The sequence below is a fragment of the Chinchilla lanigera genome, unplaced genomic scaffold (genome assembly GCF_000276665.1).
Source record: "Chinchilla lanigera isolate Chin_1 unplaced genomic scaffold, ChiLan1.0 scaffold00028, whole genome shotgun sequence".
In the NCBI taxonomy this organism is placed as follows: Eukaryota; Metazoa; Chordata; class Mammalia; order Rodentia; family Chinchillidae; genus Chinchilla; species Chinchilla lanigera.
In genome coordinates this window covers 16,777,603-16,798,617 of record NW_004955429.1, presented here as the reverse complement: position 1 = coordinate 16,798,617, position 21,015 = coordinate 16,777,603, and the positions used below count along the sequence as shown (strand labels likewise).

General features: G+C 42.7%; 1 protein-coding gene across 5 annotated transcripts in view; it reads left to right on the top strand.

The window, feature by feature from the left end:
* Window positions 1-12,478: 12,478 nt before the first annotated feature.
* The window catches only part of Chchd6 (coiled-coil-helix-coiled-coil-helix domain containing 6), a 239,743-nt gene continuing 231,206 nt past the window's right edge, over window positions 12,479-21,015 (top strand). For 4 of the 5 annotated variants that reach the window (XM_013515549.1, XM_013515552.1, XM_013515550.1 and 1 more), the window contains exon 1: window positions 12,479-12,685. In XM_013515549.1, the coding sequence (XP_013371003.1) occupies window positions 12,599-12,685 (87 nt within the window). In that variant the 5' untranslated portion in view covers window positions 12,479-12,598. The remainder of the gene's footprint in view (window positions 12,686-21,015) is intronic. The other variant, XM_005387259.2, reaches the window with a different exon arrangement.

Genomic DNA, 21,015 nt, shown 5'->3' with positions numbered 1-21,015 from the left:
AGCATGTGGGATTTGAACTCTCAGATTTTGTCTTAGGGTCATCTTGTCAGCTTCTTTAATCAGAAGGATGGTTGCCACCAGTCCTCTCAGGCAGGGAGGCCAGCCCTTACCCACAGAGTCTATGTATTTGCACAGGTAGGCCACTGGGCACTCCCAGGAGCTGACAGTCTGAGTAAGCACAACTCAAGGATCCAGATTTTATGGAAGCCAGCAGTTCCAATAAATTTGTGGAGTTTTTTTTCTTGTAACTAGTTTCTGCCAGAAATTGCAGCAGAGTTTTTATGTCTTTCCAGTAGGCAGCTGGAGTGTAAACAAGTTTTGGAACCTCTGGGAGGTTGAGTTTAGGTCAGTTGGCTTTTGAGTCCAGAACTGGGGTCTTTCCATTTAATGGCAAAAGGGGGCTGGCTGACAGGGGCCAAGTGAAGGCAGAAGGTGGCACTTTTATGTCCAGGCAGGTGTATGAGTAGGCTGTGTGTGTGGCAAAAGACTAGAGCAATGTATATGGAGGGCTTTGTGGTGGCCCTGGGATGGAGTTTCACAATCAGAGGCAGGTGGTCAATGGCCCAATCTCAGGACCCAGGGAACACAGACAGAATTGTGGAGCTGGAAGGGACAGAGAAACAGGTTGTCTCAGAGCAGCCCAATGTGTTGTCAGAGCCTTCCTGAAAATAATGGGAGAGTTCCTAACTCCTTATGGCGATTGAGTCCAAGTGAGCTGACTTTTGTCTCAGGATTTTCTAAGTTGAAGGGGCTTATAGGACCAACTCACAAGCAGAGGGAGGCATCTTTTAAATCTAGACCAGTCCAAAAAGGGTGTATGGGTCAGGAAGCACAGAGTGCAAGGTGATGAATGCAAGGTGATGGCTGCATTATTGATGGCATGGAAATCATGTCGAAGGTGATTAGAAGTCTATCAGTCTGATGTGTAGCTGGATGCTTGTTTGTGGTTCCTGTGACATATGACAGTAATGGGGGTTGAGGTGAGGCAGCATGGTTGATGGCCAGGCCTAGAGGCAAGTCTTTACTTCATACTTCTGAGGAGAATTTCAGGATTGCAGTTATCTGTCTCAGGCTGATGCAGGCATCATGTTCTTCTTGGGGAACAGTCAAAGTTAAAAGTGCAGGGTCAAATGAGAGGGAGGCTGATGGGCTTGGTGCAAAGGACATGGTCACTTTCAACTTGAAGAGGTGGTCTCTTCCCAGAAGTGGTATGGGGACTGGCTTACACAGGAGATGTTCTCCCAGGCTGCAAGTTTGTGTCTGGCAGAAGAGGCAAGAGGCAAGTGTTCTAGGTGCTCTGATGATGGTACTATGGGCTCCCAGTGGTCTAGCTGAAGAAGAGAGCCTGGTCTGGCCTAGTCTGAGCCTGTCAGACTGATAAAATCATCCTGATCCAGGTCAAATCTGAGTGGGAATTTATTTTTTAGTGTCCATAATCCTATCTATTCAGGCCCAACAGGGCCCAACTCATTTGTTAGGGATGACAGTCCATTTTTCCCGCAGTCAAAATGTGGAACTCAGAAGGAATTGCTGACAGCCATCTCAGGTGGGCGTTAGATGATGCCATCTGACCAGGTTAGGCATAGCTGTGAAGCAGAAGGTTTGGTGGGGAGGTCCTCTGTGGCTGAATGCAGGCAATTGGCCAGAAGCAAATGAGTTGCGAGCGGAGAGTGAAGATGTAGTTGTTGGCAGCAACTGTAGTGGCAGCTGAGGGTGCCAAGGCAGAATTCTCAGGAAGAATGGGCCTCTTCTTCCTTTTTTTTTCTTAGAGATGAAAGAAGTGGTTTGGTTTCATTTTTAACTCTGTAAAAGCCCTTTTTCCTGCAGTCAAGGACAGTGGGTTTTGATTAATTAATTCCCATCTCTGACTTCCTATCTGTGTGTTGTGTACCCTTGAAAGATGGTGCAACAAACAAAGGGTGGGTACCCCACAGACAGAGACCATTCAGATGTCTGTCTGGCCTTGCTCCTCATGGGAACTTAGGCACAGTTTAGCTAAGGAGGGTGGGAGGCCTCCGCTATGCCATGTATCGATCACTGTAGAACTATAGATGAGGGCCCAGTCAACTACCAAGACCAGTGCTTCTCAGGCTTGGTGCATAGACAGAATACCTTTTGCTTAAACTGTCAATTCCACACACTCACACAATCATTGAGCAGGCACTCAGAGGTTAAACATGCCAACCCCCTTTCATTGAGGGTGTTCCTGACAAACAAGAGGTGATCAATCTCTCCTTCTGAACAGGGCTGACAGACTAACTGGGGTGCCCCTAGGGGTCTTACCGGAATCAGGCAGGCATGCATGCATGCAGGCAGGCAGACAGACAAACAGAGAGTGTCCTCTTCCCTTTGGGGTCTGATGTGAGCCACTGGAGCAGGGAGTCAGGAATCCTCCTCTAGACCTCTGAGGGGAATCGTGAAATCTCAGGGGTGCACCTTCCTGTTGGGACCTGGAGAGGTCCTTGCTCTGTCTTTGAGGGCTATGACTGGTGCCCAAAGAGGTCAGCATGGTCAGTCTTCCTCGTCAATGCACCAGATGCAATGGCAAGAAACACTGAAATGACACCCAGGATTTGGAGGCAGATTTATTCACTTTTATGGACACTGATCGGGATCATTCCCAGAATATCAGGCCCTGATCTCTGGTGGTCTAGGGCTTATCTGAGAAAAGCAAGCAGGAAGTGTGGAGGTAGAATGGCTTGTCAATTAGGGGTTGATTTATACAATATGCATCATAGTGACCAGCTATGCGTCACAGTGACCAGCCCTTTCTAAGAGACAGGAGCAACCAGAACTGGAGCAGGAACTATTACTTGGGCAGCTAAGAAACTGAAGTATACTGGCTTGGGGCAGGGTGGGAATTTTTGCTACATTACAGGATCTGCATCTGTTTGCTCCTTAGTTTTCTCACACATGCAAGGGGGATGCAGAACTTATCAGGCCATCCTGGGGCTTACCTAGGCTGCTGTAGATGTAACCCCTTGTAAGGCTTGTGGAATGCCAGAACTTCTCAAGAATTTCACAGAGGGCATAAAGCCACAGACAATCTTGTGGTCTGACTTTTGTTTTGCTGAATTATTTTAGCATGTTAACTACATTACCATCTAACTCAGAAGTAAAATCCAACCCTTTATCAACTTTCATAGCTCTCTGTCAGTCACAGAAGCCAGGCAGGTGTTCAGGAGATGTGAAAATCTTTGGAGGGAATGCTGGTAGTGCCACACCTGGGCTTTGTGCACCAGCCAGTGAGGCCACTGCCCAGCTGCTGTGGGTGTGGGCTATTCAGAGATACAGATCTGGGTAACTGTCCTCAGCTGCCACGGTCAAGTGACATTGAAAACGGAAGGCCAGGCCCTTTGCCACAGAGTGAGGCCATTTCTGCATGTCATTTGTGCTCAGACTCCTGTGAATCCAAACTGAAACCAGTCTCCAGCTTTGATAATATTTCTTCTCACTTATTGAGGCATAATTGACAAATATACATGTACGTATTCAAGGTGTATAACGTGATGATTTGATATACGTATACACTGTAAAAAGATCACCACAGTCGAGTTAGTTAACACATCCATCACCTCAGAGTTGCCACTGTGTGTGTGAGTGTGTGTGCCTGCATGTATGCTGAGAAGCCTTAAGATTTACCCTCACCAAATTTCAAGTGCATAATACATATAGTACTATATTATTAACTATAGTCGTCATGCTGGACATTTGATCCTCTGAATTTATTTATATTAAAAGCTTGTGACTACATCTTTTAAAGTATTTAATTGACAAATAAAGATCCTATATATTCAGAGTGTACAATGCAATGATTTGATATGGTTGTACATTGTGTAATCCTTATCACAATCAAATTAACACATCATGCTGCACATTAGAACCACAGAACTTACTCATTTTGTAATGAAAGTTGGTGCCCTTTAACCAGTATCTCTCCACTTTCCTCAGTTCCCAGTCCTCAGTAGCCACTGTTCTACTGCCTGCTCCTATGAGTTTAAAATTTAAGATTCTATCTGAGGGATCACATGGTATTTTCTTGTCTGGCTTATTTTGCTTAGCATAATGTCTTCTAAGTTTATCCATGTCGGCAAAAATGGTAAGATTTTTTTCATTTTTAAAGCTGAATAATATTCTGTGAGATATATAAGTATATAAAATGAGGTCTATTTGTTCACATTGATCTGTCTATATCTATTTCACATTTTCTTGATCTATTCATCCATTGATGGACAATTAAATTTTTTCCATATCTTAGGTATCATGAATAGTGCTGTCATGAACATGCTGCACATATCTTGCTGAGATAATGATTTCATTTCCTTTGAGTGTATACCCAGAAGTAGGCTTGCTGGACCATATTTGAATTTTTATGGGATTCTATACTGTCTTCCATAATCCATAATGGCTATACTAATTTACATTTAGTGGAAAAGGTTTCCCTTCTCTCCACAACCTTGCCAATACTTGTTATCTCTTATTTTTTGGATAATAGCCACCCTAACATATGTGAGGTGGTATTGCACGGTAGTTTTGATTTGAATTTCTCTGATGATTAATGACTGTGATGGCTAAGCTTAATTGTTAACCCAATTATCTTGAGATCTGCTTAGTGGATTAGCAAAAACATTTCTGTTTGCATCTGGATGGGTCATGGAGGCAAGATCTTGAAGTCTGTATCTGGTCCCTGGCCCCTGCCTCTTAGGGATTCTTCCTCTGCTGTGCTTCTTGGTTGCTGTGAACTAAACAGCTTGGTTCTGCCATGCCCTTCTGCCATGATGTTTCTACTTTGGAGTCAGCAGACCATGGACTGAATCCCTTGAAACAGTGAGGTAAATGAAGCTCTCTTCCTTTAAACTGTGGGTGTTGGGTAATTTGTTCCAGCAATAGGAAAGCTGACAAATACAGTGAAACTGAGGAACTTTTTGTTTACCTGTTAGCCATTTGTATGCCTTCTTTGGAAAAATGTCTATTTAGTCTTTCTCATAGTTTTAAACTGGGTTATTTATTTTCTTATTGTATTTTGGCATTGAGTTAATATCTTGAATATTAATTTATTATAAATATGGTTGGAAAGCATTTTCTCCTATTCTTTAGACTGTATTTTACTTTACTGATCATTTCTTTGCTATATGAGAAACTTTTAGTTTAATGTAGTCTCACTTGTTCATTCTTACCTTGGTTGCCTATGTTTTGGGTATCAAAAAATTGCCAAGAACAACGTCAAGGAGATTTTCTTCTAATTTTCTTACAGGAGTTTTATAGTTTTAGATCTTACATTTATGACTTAAATCCATTTTTAGCTGACTTTTGTATATAGTGTAAGAAAGGATTAAATTACATTCTTTTATGCGCAGATACACAGTTTTCCCAACTCCATTTGTTGAAGTGACTTCCCTTTTCCTATTGTGTGTATATTCTTTGCATACTTATCAAAGATTAGATGACCTCTTATACATGGGTTTATTTCTAGACTTTCTATTTTGTTCCATTAGTCTATGTACTGTGTGTGTGTGTGTGTGTGTGTGTATGTGTGTTAGTGGAGAGTCAACCCAGAGCCTTTGCATTGAGCTATATCCACAGCCCTTTCCCAAAAATTTGAGACAGATTCTCACTAAACTGCTAAATTGCCCAGGTTCAAACTTGTGATCCTCTTCCCTCAGCTTTCCAAAGTGATTATAGGTGTGTGCCACCATGTCTGGCTAAGTAGATTTTTTTTTTTGTTAGTATCAGTACTATGTTGTTTACTACAGCTTTGAAATATAGTTTGAAATCAGGGAGTATGATGTCTTCAGCTTTATATTCTTCTTTTTCAAGATAGCTTTTGCTATTGTGAATGTTTTTCTATTTCTGTGAAATAGATTTTTTTTTTTGCGGTACCAGGGATCAAACTCACTACCTTGCACTTGCCAGGCAGGCGCTTATACCACTGAGCTATCTCCCCAGCCCTGAAATAGATTTTGATTGATTGTATCTGTAGATAGCTTTGAGTAGCATGGACAGTTTAACAAAATTATTCTTCCGATCCATGAACAGAAATAATTTCATTTATTTATATCTTCTACCATATCCTTTATTAAGTCTTATAGTTTTCAGTGTACAGAGCTTTCACTTCCTTCATTAGATTTATTCTTAAGTATTTTTAAAGTACTATAAATGGCATCATTTTATTAATTTCTTTTTCTGATGGAGTGTTAGTGAGCTTTCTGCCACTATAACCAATATCTGAAGGGCTGGGTGTGGTGGTGTACACCTGCAATCCCAGCACTTGGGAGACTGAGGCAGGAGAATCACTGTGAGTTTGGGGTCAGCCTGGGCTACATAGTGAGTTCAAGGCCAGCCTACACTACATAGTGAGGTCCTGCCTCAAAACAAACAAACAAATAACCCCAAATATCTGAGATCATTAACTTATAAAGATAAAAGGTATATTTTGGCTGTTTTCGATGTTCTGGTAAATGTTTGGGTGGGCCCATTATGTTCAGGCCTGTGGCAAAGTACATGCCATGGTGGGGAGTGCAGGGAAGGGCAAAACTTCTCACCTCATGGCCAGGAAACCAAGGAGAAGATTCTATTCTCGTGTTGAATTTCTGGAATCTTGACTATGAAATGCCTGGCTGTAGATTTTTTTGATTGTGGCTAATTGGAGTTTTATATGCCTCACTTATGTGTATATCAACTTCTTTTTCTTTACCATGGAAGTTTTCTGCCATAATCTCTGTGAACAGTTTTTTAAATATCATTTGTGCCATCTCCTGCTTTCTCATTGATTCCAATGAATCTTAAGTTATTCACCTAGCAGCTGCTCTATTGATTTCTCATGGTCCCTTGCTATTGTTAAGAAATCTTCCTTTTTATGATCACTAACCAAAAGCCTGTCTTCTGTATCTGAGATCCTGTCCTCACACTTGCTTAATCTGCTGTGGATATTTTCAATGGAATTTTTATTCTCCTGGATATCTGCTTGAATTGGCTTTATGGGTTCCATTTCTCTACTATGCTGAGCATTCATGGCTTCCATAATTTTCTTAACTCCTTTATTTTTTTGTATCTGCTCTAGAGTCACTAAGTATGGTTTTCATTGTGGACACCATCTCTGCAGTTATCTGAGAAATTATTTCTGATTTGTTTTTTTCTAGAGCCTTATTCAACTGCTTTGTTGTTACTACTTCAGAGAGGCCAGATGAGTGGTTTTCAGATTGTCCCACCTCACTGCCTCCTGGGTTTGCCTTTGGTGAAATGGATGTCTGGGGTTGCAGCTTGTTTAAGTGTCTTCTCATTTTCTTTACTTTCTTTAGTTTAATTCCTGGGGTGATGTTTGTAAATTGCCTGTGGGGGCTGTTTTACTGCTAGTATTTAGAACCCTTAGAAATGACTACTCATCTTCCAGGTGTTGCTGGCTTTGGGGTTTGGGTCTGTTGCAAGATCCTACTTCTTCGATTTGATGGGGATGAGAAATTGTTTCCTGTTTGGCCCAGCCCCTGGTTCTTTGGCACTGTGCCACAGTATTTGTGTGACCCTTAGTCAATCTCAGTCTTGGAATATCAGGAAAAACAGTTGTTTAGAACAATTATATCACTTTTGGCTATAGTGCTACCATGAGCAAATGACAATAGAATCAAACACAGCCTAGAAAATGACAAACTGAGCTAGCCATTAATTTGTCACCTTTAACAGTATAAACTAGACTTGTGGTTATATAACAAAATCTAAAACAAGCCAGAAAATGTTATGCAGTATACAAGTCCTTAATGTCAATTTTGCCCTCAGGGGTTAAAATTTAAAATGGGTTAGGGAGGAAATAGAGAAGTGTAAGAAGAGGAAGAGATTAGAAATAAGTCTGGAGGACAAAGGGGGATCATTCTAATGTTGGGAAACTGGTTCAAAATACTGGAGGGAAAGAGAGAAGGAAGAGATAAAAAGAACAGAAGAGAGCCACAGCTACAAAGAGGCTAGAAATCATATTCACAGGCATATAACAACAAGATCAAACAACAAAAAAAACAAAACAAAAAAACAAAGCTACCACAAGAACAACAAAAAACAAGTAAGAGAGAGAAAAACAAAAATAAAAAAGTCCACTTCCAGGTATGTCTCTGCTGTCACTGGTAAACAATGTGCAGATACAGAGTCCCAATCTATGCTGATCTGTCCTAGCAAGGTAGCAGTAGGTTTTTGGCAGGGTAGTGGATAAGCTCAGTGAGCCTGCAACGTCTGGCTGAGACCAGTCTCATTTGGCCTGCAGCCATTAGCACACATTCGATGGGCCTGAGCCAATCTAGATGGAGCCACCAGCTTGTCTGAGTTCTGAGGATAGTTTCCTCCTCTCCAAGATGGCTCCTCGCCAATTGCTCTCTCTTGAGGGACCACTGAGTCCCCAGTAATCACCACCAGCTAGTGTAGTCCCCCATGTCTGCTGCTTCCCTCTACTGCTGCATCTCTCCTTGGAGGCCTCTGGGGTCACCAGCAGTCATGGTGTGTCCACAGGTTTGAACCACTCATCTTGTGCAATGAGTCCCCTCTCAGGGAGAAGGTGCCACTGGCTACCTCCTTCTTCTTCATTGAAGTTTCTCTCTTCACTCTCTCTGTGGGCTTCAGTTCACACTTCAGGTTCTTCCTGGGTTCAGGGGACTCACTTCCTTCCTTCTTGTCTTCCTCATGTTGCTATATTTCAGCATCTGGATGGTGACTCTCAGAGAGGCTGTTTCTCTGAAGCTTACCACACTGCCATCTTGGTGCTCCAACCAAAGAGAAGAGAAAGGTGGGAGGGTCCTCTGTACTCCCCAAGGACCACCTTCAATGATCCCACTACCTCTCATTAGGCCTGGCCTTCTAAAGGACTGACCATCTCTTAATAGCACCTCTCTGGGTACCAAGCCTCCAACCCAGGAGCCTTTGGGGGATACTTAAAATCCAAACTATGGCAGATAGTCTGTTGGTAGCCACTAGTAATGAATTTCAGAAAATTCAGAGATGTGTGGAAATTAAGTAACACAATGGACCATGGAGGAAATCAAAAGGAAAATAAAATAGTTCCTTTTATTTTTAAATTTTATTTGTTTTTATTAGTACACATTTTGTGACATTCAGTTTACAATGGTCTTGGGGAGTGGAGACATGTACATAATACAACTTGTTTCTTTTTCAATCACGTTCCCTCTCCCTCCCTCTCTCCTCTAGTTCCCCTTTCCTTATTTCATTCTTGTTGATATTATTAACATCAGCTCATGTTTATGGCATATAATGTTTACAGTCATTGAAGTTTTCAAGTTCTTGTACATGGCATAATTTTATTCTACTTATTTCTCCTTCCCCTCTCCCCATACCCTCACCCTTGTCTCTTGGACTCTTTCTCATTTGTAGGAGATCCATCACCTTATCTCCTTCTACCCTTTTTTATTTTTCTCTTAGTTTGTACTTTGCCTTACTCTAATGAGAGATACCATATGGTATTTAAGCTTGTATGTCTGGTTTATTTCATTCAACATTGTATTTCTCAGGTGTATTCATTTTCCCACAAATGTCTCAAATTTGTCCTCCTTTATAGCTGAGTAGTATTCCATTATGTATAGATGTCCCTCTTTCTTTATCTGTCTATTGATGGGTACACAGGTTGCTTCCAGGATTTAGCTATTATGAATTGTGCTGGTGTAAACATTGTTATGAATGTCAGTATTGCTGTAGTATGATATTTTAAGCTCTTTGGGGAAGATAACTTTAAGGGGGATAGTGGGGTCATATGGAATTTCTAATTTTAGTGCTTGGACAAATCTCCATATTGATTTTCATCATGGTTATCCTAGTTTACATTCCCACCAACAACGTAGAGGGTCCCTTTTTTTACCACAGCCTCTCCAGCATTTGTTAATTTTTGATTTCTTGATGACTGCCATTCTTTCTGGAGTAAGATGAATCTTAGCATTGTTTTAATTTGCATTTCTCTAATGACCAGAGATATTGAACATTTCTTCATATATTTGTTGGCCATTTGTATTTCTTCCTCTGTGAAGTATCTATTCATTTCACTTGCCTAATAAAATAGATTCTCGAGAAAAAAAAAAACACACCTTAAAGGATGTAGCAAACACATTTTAAGAGAGAAATTTACACCCAAAATACCCAAATTAAGAAAAAAGATCTTTAGGGCTGAGGCTATAGCTCAGAGGTAGAGTACTTGCTTGGCATATGTAAAGTCCTGGGGTCCATCCCTTGTATCTCTCTCTCTCTCTGTCTCTCTCTCTCTCTCACTCTCTCTCTCACACACACACACACACACACACACACACACACACACGATTTCAAATGAACTTTACAACCTAACTTTGATTTTATAACCTCAAGGAATTAGAAAAAGAAGAATAAATGAAGCCTAAAGAGAGCAGTAGGAAAGAACTAATAAAGATGACAGCAGAGATAATTGAAATGGAACTAGAAAGACATAGAAAAGATCAGTGAAGCCAGGAATGTGGCACACACCTGTAATCTCAGCACTTAGGAGCCTGAGGCAGGAAGACTGATGTGAGTTTGAGGCCAGCCTGGGTTTTTTTGGAGCTTAAGCCCAGCTTAAACTACAAAGTGAGACCTTGTCTCAAAAACAACAACAAAAAAACCAAACCACCCCTCTCAACCAAACATGATCAGTGAAACTAAGAGTTGGGTTTTTGAAAAGCTCCACAGATTTGACAAAATTAAACTGTCAAGAGAAGGAGAGAAAGAGGGAGAGAGAGAGAAAGAGGGAGAGAGAGAGAGAAAGAGGGAGAGAGAGAAAGAGGGAGAGAGAGACACAGAGAGAGACGGAGAGACAGAGAGACAGAGAAGGAGAGAGTGCTCAACTAAATGAAATTATAAATGAAGGTGTGGTATCACAACTGATACCACAGAAATACAGAGAATTATAGTAGAGTTCTGTGAACAATTAATTGCTAGCAAAGGGGGTAATTTAGAAGAAATAGACAACTGACCAGAAATATACAACTTACCAAAACTGAGGCATAAAGACACAGAAAATCTGAACAGCATAATGATTAAGGAGATCAAATCAGTAATCAAAAACCTTTCAACATAGGAAAGTGCAGGACCAGACATGATCTGCTCTTTGCTTAGCTTTTCCCTCTCATCTTGTCCTGCTTCCCTTACTTCCCTTCTCCTGAGTCCTCCCCCAATAAATCACTCGCACTGGAATTTTCTACATAGGCTCTGCTTACAGGGAAGATGTGGAGGGCAGAGGGGATGGAGAGGGATTTGCAAATCAAAATTTTTCTGAATGAAACCCACAAATATCTTATTTTTTTAAGATTTTCTGGTCATCTGACCTTGGGAATGTTCCCTGGCAGTCACCCGGAGCTGTTCAGTCTCAGAGCATCTCACTAGTCTCTTTCACTCCCTCCCTACTCCTCACACATTTCTTTCTAGTTGGCCAAAAGAGCTCCAAGTATTTCTTACCATTTCCTGGTGCAATCCAGTGTTCCCTAGGCCCAGATTCGGAATTCAGCTTGGGGCTCACTCTGGCAAATTACAGCTACTCAGCAACGTGGGAGAACAGAAAGGGGCTTCAGTTCCAGGTAGCTGTGGTTGTCAATAGCAGTCATTTGCATCCGTCATTATACTATGGTCCTCTGCAAGATGCATGAACACAATGCTTAGTACTTTGCACCCCACTCGTGGTACTATATATGCTCCTTGGACAATGTCTCCTGAGTGTTTTGGGCCATTCACTGAACTCCTAAGGGTGTTTAGAATAAAACCCAAACTCTGAGCCTATCTGATAAGACCCTTTGTCCTTCCTACTTGCCTAACCTCATGGCGCCTGGCTTCTCTGTTTATTTTACAGCCATGGGATGGTCCTCTGTTCACTTTCCTGTCTCAGGATCTCTGCCCTTGCTGGTCCCCAATCTCTGGCTAACTCCCACTCATCCTTAGGTTTCCATTCAAGTGCCTCTTCCTCAGAGAGAGTCCTCTGGTCTTTCAAATTAAAGGAGGCCTCCTGCTTTTAACTTCTCTCATGGCACTAGGATGCAGCTTCGAGTTTGTCACAGGTGTACTTACCTGTTCGTGCTTTGTTTCCTCCACCTCACTGTACATCTCAGGAAGGTAGGTCACAGTCTTGGTTATGGTATTTATGGGGAGAAGTCAGGGTCTGCCTGGTGCTCAGGAGTGCTGCTTCAATCTGCTTGCTGAAGCTCATCTCTGGATGACCCCGCCGCCTCCCGGTGGTCCCTTGGCCTCTGAACGTGATCCTGGGCTCTGCTTCAAGGGTGACCTTCGCAAGCGAGCGCTGGCCATTTCCAGCCCTGGTGCGGAGACCCGCGCTCTGCCTCTATCCAACGCGCGCGGTCAGGTTGACACAGCCACGCCCCCATCTTCCTCCCCGCTTCCCGTAGCGTGATCTCGGACCGAACACTACGACTCCCATAAGACATTGCGGGATCGTGCAACCTGATTGGCCAAGCTTCTGGCGCCGACCAATAGGACGGGGTTTTGTTGTTCGTGCTGCGGCCGCCTGAGTCGGGGAGGTGCTCGGCGGCGTCTCCCTGGTTGCTCTGGAGCCGGGTCGCGTGGTCGCCCGTCCGCTTACCTGCCCGTCTGCCCGCGTCCTGCCATGGGGAGCACCGAGAGCTGCGAGGGCCGCAGGGTCTCCTTCGGAATGGACGAGGAGGAGCGGGTCCGGGTGCTGCAGGGCATCCGGGTGAGCACCGCCTCGTGGGGCGGGTGGGCATGGAGGGCACCTGAGGGCGCAGGGGCCGCGGCCTGCGGGGCGGTGCGGAGCCGTAAGGGCGGCCCGCGCTGTGCGCCGCCTTGCCTCGCTTGTGGAGCCCTTTCACCGTGGGAGGGATCATGGGATTCGGAAAATCCCCGGGGCTCGAGTCCAGGAAGAGGCTATGCCGGGACCCGAACTGAAGGCTACAGTGTACACTACACTACCACTACAGTGGTTTCAGGGGAGTGGAGAACGTGACAGGTGGGGAGGCCGCTAGGACAAGAGGCAGTCTGGGGCCATTGCCCGCACCGATTGGCTTTTTACATTTCCCGAATTGGTTCTTCATTCTCCCATTCTGTCCCACCGCCCAAGAACGCGCGTGTTGTTATGTGTACACTTGATGCTTACACTCTTGGTCGACTGCATCAGCCTCTTAACCGGGGACTATCCACTTCCACACCTCCCCGACAGTCTGTTCTCCACAACGCAGCTAAAAAAGGCACTTTAAGAATTGTAGATCAGATAGTATACCCTTCCGCTTGCGTAAAACTCTCCAGTGTCTTCCTAGCACATTTAAGATGAGGAACTTTGGTTTTACAAGGCTGTCCTAGCGCTTGCTGATTTTTCTGAACCCCTCTCCCCCGCCCCCAGTCTTAAGAACTCGTTTTTCCTGGGAGATACGAACCTGCTCCAAGCCCAGGTCTCTGTGTTTGCTGCACTTTTCACCCCATGCTTTCTTTATATCTGGCTTTTCATTGTCCTTGTAATAGCTTACAGGTCATCTAAGAATTCTTTTCTGAACACTGATTGGAAAATAGTTTCCCACCCCTGCTGTCATACACTTATTATTTTCATGGCACTTGTCACAATTTGAAACTTGTATTGATAATTGTATTTACTTGTTTATTGCATTTCCCATTAGAGTGTAAACTCCTTGAGGCTGAGGTTCTTGTGTGATCTGTGACTGTCCCCACCACTTAGAAGAATAATAAACTCAGCTCATATTTCATTGTGTAGTGGCTGCCATGTGTTGTAGTAAGCCCTTTACAAGTATTTCATTTAATTTTCAACAGACCTATGAAACGTAGAACTCTGTTAGTTCATTTTGTAGATTAAGGAGAACAGGTACTGGTGTGAAGTAACTTATCTAAGGTCACACAGGTCACAAGTGGAGAACTGGAATTGAAGTAGGTCAACCTCAAGGCTGTTCGTTGAGCTACTATCCTAGACTTCCTGAATCTGTGGCATAGTGGGTGCTTTGTCAGTAATTGCTGAGTGATTAGATGAATGAACCTCACAAAATGGGACAGGTTTGAGTGAGATGCAGAGAGTTGGGTGTAGGTGAATTCTTTAGAGAGGTGATTCAGAAACGCTTCAGGAGGCCTCACTTCTAAGGTTCATTTTTCCTTTGAACTTCAAGTGCTACGTTAAAGAGTTGGAGTATGTGTGTGAGAGAATCCTGGGCGCTGTGTATGGTAAGATGAAGATGTGTACAAAGGTGTTTAGAAAACATAGAGGATGCTTTGTGGGGCCACTCTTAGCTTAGCAGGGTGTGCAGCACATTTGGTGCTCAGCAAGAGGTGTGTAGGCACACTGACTTGGCTGGAGGCAAGGATGAAGTGGGAAGGAGACGGCTTGTGTTGACAGGCTGAGAGGCAAGAATCTGCGGTAGAATTTAGGAAGACATCCTTGGTTGCAGGTGCTCCCTCACCCTTGTCACTTTGTCTCTTGTTTTGGAGAATGTTGACTCCAATCTTCAAAGGTTCAAGGAGTACCTTTGGAGGTGATTTCTTCTCAGTTGATGGAGAAGCAACATTTTGAGTATGCAGTTTATTTCTAGTTCTCTTAATCTACAAAGTATGAATTCTCTATAAAGATGGAGAATCATGTTCAGACCAATTAAGGACTTTGCCCAAGGTGTTTCTTGAGTAACTTTTGGCCCTTTAATCTGTATCTTTTGAATGCAAAAAGCAGCCCTTTCTTATTATTTTACACTTCGCATACCACAATGGTAAACGTAAGGGCAGCCTGAAAATCTGTGATGTTACCTTCACCTGACCTGCCAGGGATGCTGGTGCCCCATTTAGTTGTATCAGACTATTAAGACTAGAAAGAATCTTGCAGAGCAGTTGACTGCTTCCTCTTCCAGTTGGGCACACTAATCAGAGAATAAATGGCTTTTTGAGGCACACAGTGAGGTGCATGGCCCAGTGTTATGAAAGCCACGGCCTTTCTTCTGCTTGTGTGCCCGGCTTGAAAGAGGAAGATAGATGAAGGGACACGATAATAATGAAATATTTGGGTGTATGGCCCCTTTTTGTTAGCAAAGTCACTTGAGGATTGAGGTGTTTACCTTGTCTTTCTTTAGGTAGGCAAGTAAAAAATCAGTTAAAAAAATCACTAAAGTGAACAAATAAGTTAGCCTAATAGGCGGTAGATGCCAAAGAATATCTGTCTCATCCCCTTCAGAGAGAATTAAATATTCTTAAAGACTACTTGTATGTAATCCCTGGGGCCTGGTCCTAGAAAGTGCTCCAGTCCCCTTAAAATTAAGTACTAGCGCCTTGCTCATTTGCATAGTTACTTGCACAAATTTACATAGCAAGTTCAAGCCCTAATTTCGCGGATGTAAAAGAAATTTAATTAATGCAAAATGCTGCAATTATATTCAACTCCAGTTTTCAGAGCAAGCATGTGTGAAATACATGAAGATTGTTTCAATCAGTAAATTTAACCCCCTCTTCCAGTGAGAGAAGGCACACATATAGCAGTAATGCCCTGTGTGTGTCTACTTTGCTTCTTCTCTACCCTATGGAGAAGTCACCTTGGTAATTCAACTCAGTTTGGTTACTTGTGGACCCCCAGACTCCTCAGAGTTCAGCCACTTCCTGTTTCCAACCATTTGTCTCCCTACAGCTTGCCTCAATTCAGGAATTTACTTCCTCAGCCAGGTTCCAGAGCTCATTACACCCTCTGGGATAGATCAACTCCACTTTCTTCATTGTTCCTGTGAGGCTGGTTCTTGACCACTGTGGAGTGAAGGACCAAGAGGGGTGTAGTCACATATGCAAGAGACAGTCCCAAGACATGCTAGTGCCACACAGGCTACAAGGCAGCACACTCTGCCAAGTTACCAGTTATGCCTCGCCTCAGCACATGTTTACTGCTGGCACATTACAGCCCTGGGACTGGCCTTGCAGAGACAGTAAGGAACAGAGTTAAAGCCCGCCTATCACGGAGACCCCAGGCTAGTAGAGGGAATGGAGCAAAGTGAAAGAGAAGACAGAGAGAAAAGAATAAAGGCTGTAAGTGCTAAGAAGAAAATGGGGTACAAAGAGCACCCTAAGAAATGGGGCTTCCCCACTTGAGGTGGAAGGGTCAGAGGAGGTGACACTGATGGAAGGACTGGAACCAGCCTTGTAGAGTATGTATATGCACTGCTAGACACTGTGCCCTGGGTGTTAAGAGCAGTATTTCAGATATCCCACATGCTGACCTTGTAAGATGTCGTGATCCCCGTTATAGAAGTGAGGTAGCTCCCTTCAGACATGAGGAGACCAGTTCAGTGATGTGAAATAACTTCAGGTCACTGATGAGTTGGTGGAAGACCTGGAGTTTCAGGCTTTCTGACTCTAGCTTGAAGCTTTGGCAGCCGTGAAGAACAGTATTTGATGGTATCTGAGGAGGTTGGCCAGGTGGGGAGGTGAGACCTGCAAGTCCTGGTGCCAGGCAGAGCTGTGAACACCTTATCCTGGATGCTATATTATAGTTCTTTAGTCAAGAGCAGAATTTTCAAAGATTTCATTGGTGATGCTGAGTTTTCCCTATTTTATAAAGCAATTTTATTGAGATATATTTTACACATCATAAAATGTACTCCTTGCAGTCTTTTTAAGTAAATTTACAGAATTGGGCAAGTGTCACCCCACTCCCATTTTAGAACATTTAAGGACCTGAAGAGATACCTTATGCTTAGTTGTACTTACTCCTGATGCCCACCCTCAGCCTCAGGCAATTTATCTTTTTGCCTCTATGACCTTGCCTTTTCTGGATAATTAATGTAAATTGATTCATGTATCTTTTATGTCTGGCTTTTCTCAGCTGGGATGTGTGTGTGTGTGTGTGTGTGTGTGTGTGTGTGTGTGTATGTCGTGCTGGATATCAAACCCAGGGCTTCTTGCATTCTAGCTGTGTACTTCCATTGAGCAACACCCCCAGATCAACTTAAAGTTTTGTGTTTGTTTGTTGATGTTGCATGTGTCAGTAGTTTCTTTTTATTGCTGAATAATATCAGATGTGTGGGTTGTATCCTGCATTTTGTTTATTCTGTCACTAGTTTAGGGGCATTTGAATTGTTTCCAGTTCCTGGCTATTAAGAAGAATGCTGCTGTGGTCTTTTCTTTACAAGGTTTCCTCTGAAATGTGTTTCATTGCTTATGGATAGATACCTAAGATACCTAAGGTTTATGGGATCATTTTGCTTATGAATTTGGTAAGTCATTTAACTTTTAAAGAAACTGTCAAATTTTTTACTGTGGTTGTACCATTTTATATTTTTACAAATAACATATGACACTTTGAGTTGATATCCTTACCAACATTTGTTACTGTTGGTCTTTTTTGATTGTAGCAGTTCTAGTGGCTGTGACAAGGAATCTCATTGTGGTTTGAATTTGCATTTTCCTGATAACTAATGATGTTGAGTATCTCTTCCTGTGTGTATTTGTTATCCATGTAACAGTATGCCCATTTTCAGTTAGGTTGTGTTTTACCATTGAATTATAAGACTTCTTTGGGCCCACCACAAACCTTTATTAAATTCTGATTTGTAAATATGCTCTTCTAATTGTATTTTCATTTTCATAATAGAGTCTTTGAAGTGCAAATGTTTATAATTACGATGAAGTTTATCTTTTCTTATTGATTGTACTTTTGGTGATGAATACAGTATAAGAAATCTTTGGGTAATCTTAGTCATGGAAATTTTATCCTGTTCTTCCAGGAGTTTGATAGTGTCAATTTCTGTAGGTTGTGAGTTAAGGCTCTAAATCAGGACCTGACAAAAATTTCTTCCGAAGGACCAGACAGTAAATCCTTTCGGTTTTGCAGATTGGAAGATCTTTGTCATGACTTCTCAGTTTTGCCATTGTTGGTGAAAACAGCACAGACAATATGTTAATAAATAAAAACTTACTTACAAAATCAAGCAGTGGGTTGCACTTGGCTCCAGCACCAGAGTTTGCTGAACCCTGCTCTGAATATTTCTTTTTTGCATGAAATATCTTATTTTCCAAACTCTGTTGAAAAATGTTATCCTTCTTTTATTCTTTAAAAGAAAAAAAAAAAAAAGAAAAAGACTATTTTTTTTCTGTTACTTTGGAACCTTTGTGAGAAATCCATGGAGTGTAAACACAGGGGTTTATTCCTGGGCTTGGAGTTCTGTTCCATTGATCTCTGGGTCTGTCTTCATTCCAGTACCACACTGTTATGATTATTGTAGCTTTGTAGTTTCAAAATTGGGAAGTATAAAGCCTCTAGTTTTGTTCCTTTTCAAGATTATTTTAACTGTTCTGAGTCCTATGCATTTCTGTGTACATTTTAGGATCATTTTTGTGAACTTCTGCAAAAAAGTCTGTTGGGATTTTTTTCCTTTCTTTTTTAACATTTTCTATTTTTCTTTTTCTTTTTTTTTTCTCCAATCAGATTTTATTGGTACATTTTAGGTATACATAATGATCACATTCATTATAGAGAATTTGTACCTGTACATGGTGTAACTTGTTTTCTTCCCATTCCCCTACCCTCTCTTCAACCCATCCTCCCCTCCCCATTTCCAAAAGCTTTGTTTCCATTTTTCCATCTTTTCTCATTTTTTTTTTACTTTTCCCTCTTTACTCCCCTCTTCCCTTATTCCCCTCCCCATTTGAATATTTTCTTCCTATTTCACAATACCTGTTATACATTTTGGTCTGTATTTACACTTTTAGTTTCTCATACCAGAGAAACAAAGCAGTATTTACACATGTGTATCTGACTTATTTCACTTAACAGTAGGTCTCAAGGTGCATCCATTTAGCTAGAAATATTTTGAGTGTATCCTTCTTTATGGCAGAGTAGTCGTCAATTGTTTAAAAAACCCACATCTTCTTTATCCATTTACCAGTTGATGGGCATTTGGGCTGTATCCAAGATTTGGATATTACAAACTGTGCTGCTGTAAATGTGAGTGTGCATATATTGATGTGGTATGATGCTTTTAATTCTTTTGGGAAGAAACCAAGAAGGGGAATAGCTCAGTCAAATGGAACCTTTAATCCTAGTTTTTTGAGAAATCTCCACACTGATTTCCACAATGGTTGCACCAGGCTACACTCCCACCAACAGTGGAGAAGGGTTCCTTTTGCCCCACATCTCTGCTAGCATTTGTTACTGGTTGATTTATTGATAATAGCCATTTTCTGAGGTGAGATGGAATCTCAGTGCTGTTTTAATTTGCATCTCTCAAATGACCAGTGATGTTGAACATTTTTTCATATATTTATTTGCTGTTTGCATTTCTTCATCTGAGAAGTGTATATTTGGCTCAGATGCCCATTTTTAGATTGGGTCTTTAAATTTGGGGGTCTGATTTTTTGAGTAGTTTATATGTTCTATTTTTTAATTTTATTTTAAAGAGTAAAAGAAAGGATAACATAATAATAGGGGGGCTTACCAAATTATAGACAAAGTGGTAGGAAATTATCAATGGTTATTGTTTTATATATTGTTATCTACAAGATAGTTTCTCAGGAAAACAAATAGACAAATAATAGTGAGTTACAGACAAAAGAGGTAGGAGATTATCAGTAGTTGTTGTACTATACTTTGGTATCTTCAAAGTGGTTTCTAAAGAAAATAAATAGAGCTACACGTGAGTGACCTATTGAATAATCATTAACTTTTCTCAATGGTTGTTGCAGGAAACACATAATGATTGACATGCATCCATTTACGAAATAGGATAGGAACAATACAAACATTGCAGAGTTATGGATATATTAGTAGGAAAATATCAGTGGCTGCTGTAATACATGGTGGTATCTTTGAAGTGGTTTCTCTGGAAGACAGAGATACGCAAGAAGGATCTAACAAGTAGTTACAGCCTAAGGGTTGTCAAAAATCAAGGGAGCTGTCTGGGGCAAAAGCCATTTTTTGTAGCGTTTTCTCTCCAGCCTCCCATCGCATTGGGACCCCACAACCAGTTAGTGTCCTCTCCCCAACTATCAGCACAGGCAGCAGGAATCCTGCTGCAGACTTCTCCGGAGCTCCACCACAGCCTGTACTGTCAAGGGAAGAATGGCTTCCAGGGAGTCCCCGTAGGTATTATGCAAGGTCCTCCTGGTTTACAGCTTCCAAGCGGCTCTCAGGACCCCAGTCCACAGGACCTCTGACTCCTCAGGCTTAGTCTGCATTCTCATGTTCTCCGAGTCGTTGTTCAGCAGCTGCTCCTCCGCTGACACTGGACCTTTCTGGTTCTCAATGGCAGGAGCAAGAGTGACCTGTTGCATGGCATGTATTCCCAGGGGTCTCTCCATGTTTGAATGGCTCACACATGTCCGTGGGTGGGCATTTGCAGCCTGTGCATGGTGGCCAATTGTGTCATTGTTTCTCTGTGTCATAGTAGTTCTCAATTGAGTGGTGGTGGCTGGCCTGAGGGCTGGTGTGCAGCAGTGCTCGCAGCCGCGTGGCTCCCCCTGTGCCAGGGGCCCTCCTTCCGGGCACCTATGAGGCAGGGAGTGAGCTGGCTGCAAGACCGGTGCTCCCTGCCCGTGGCTCCCTGTGTGCCGGAGGCCCTCCCTCCGGGTGCCTACGAGGCAGGGAGTGAGCTGGCCGGAAGACTGGCCTTCCCCGCCTGTGGCTCCCTGTGCGCCTGGGCCCCTTCTTCCGGGTGCCTACAAGGCAGGAAGTGAGCTGGCTGGAAAAGCGGCGCTCCCTGCCCGTGGCTCCCCGTGTGCCGGAGGCCTTCACACCGGGTGCCTAGGAGGCAGGGAGTGAGCCGGTCGGAAGACCAGCGCTCCCTGCCCGTGAGTTCTTTATATATTCTAGATAGTAATCCTTTGTCCGAGGAACAGCTGACAAACATTTTTTCCCACATTGTGGGTTGTCTCTCCACTCTGTTGATGGTTTCTCTTGCTGTGCAAAGCTTTTCAGTAAGATGAGATCCCAATTGTGGATTTCTTGTGGTAGTTCCTGTGCGATTAGGGTTTTGCTCCTGAAATCTTTGCGTACACTGATGTCTGCAGGAGTTCTATCTATTCTGTCTTCCAGCACATTTAATG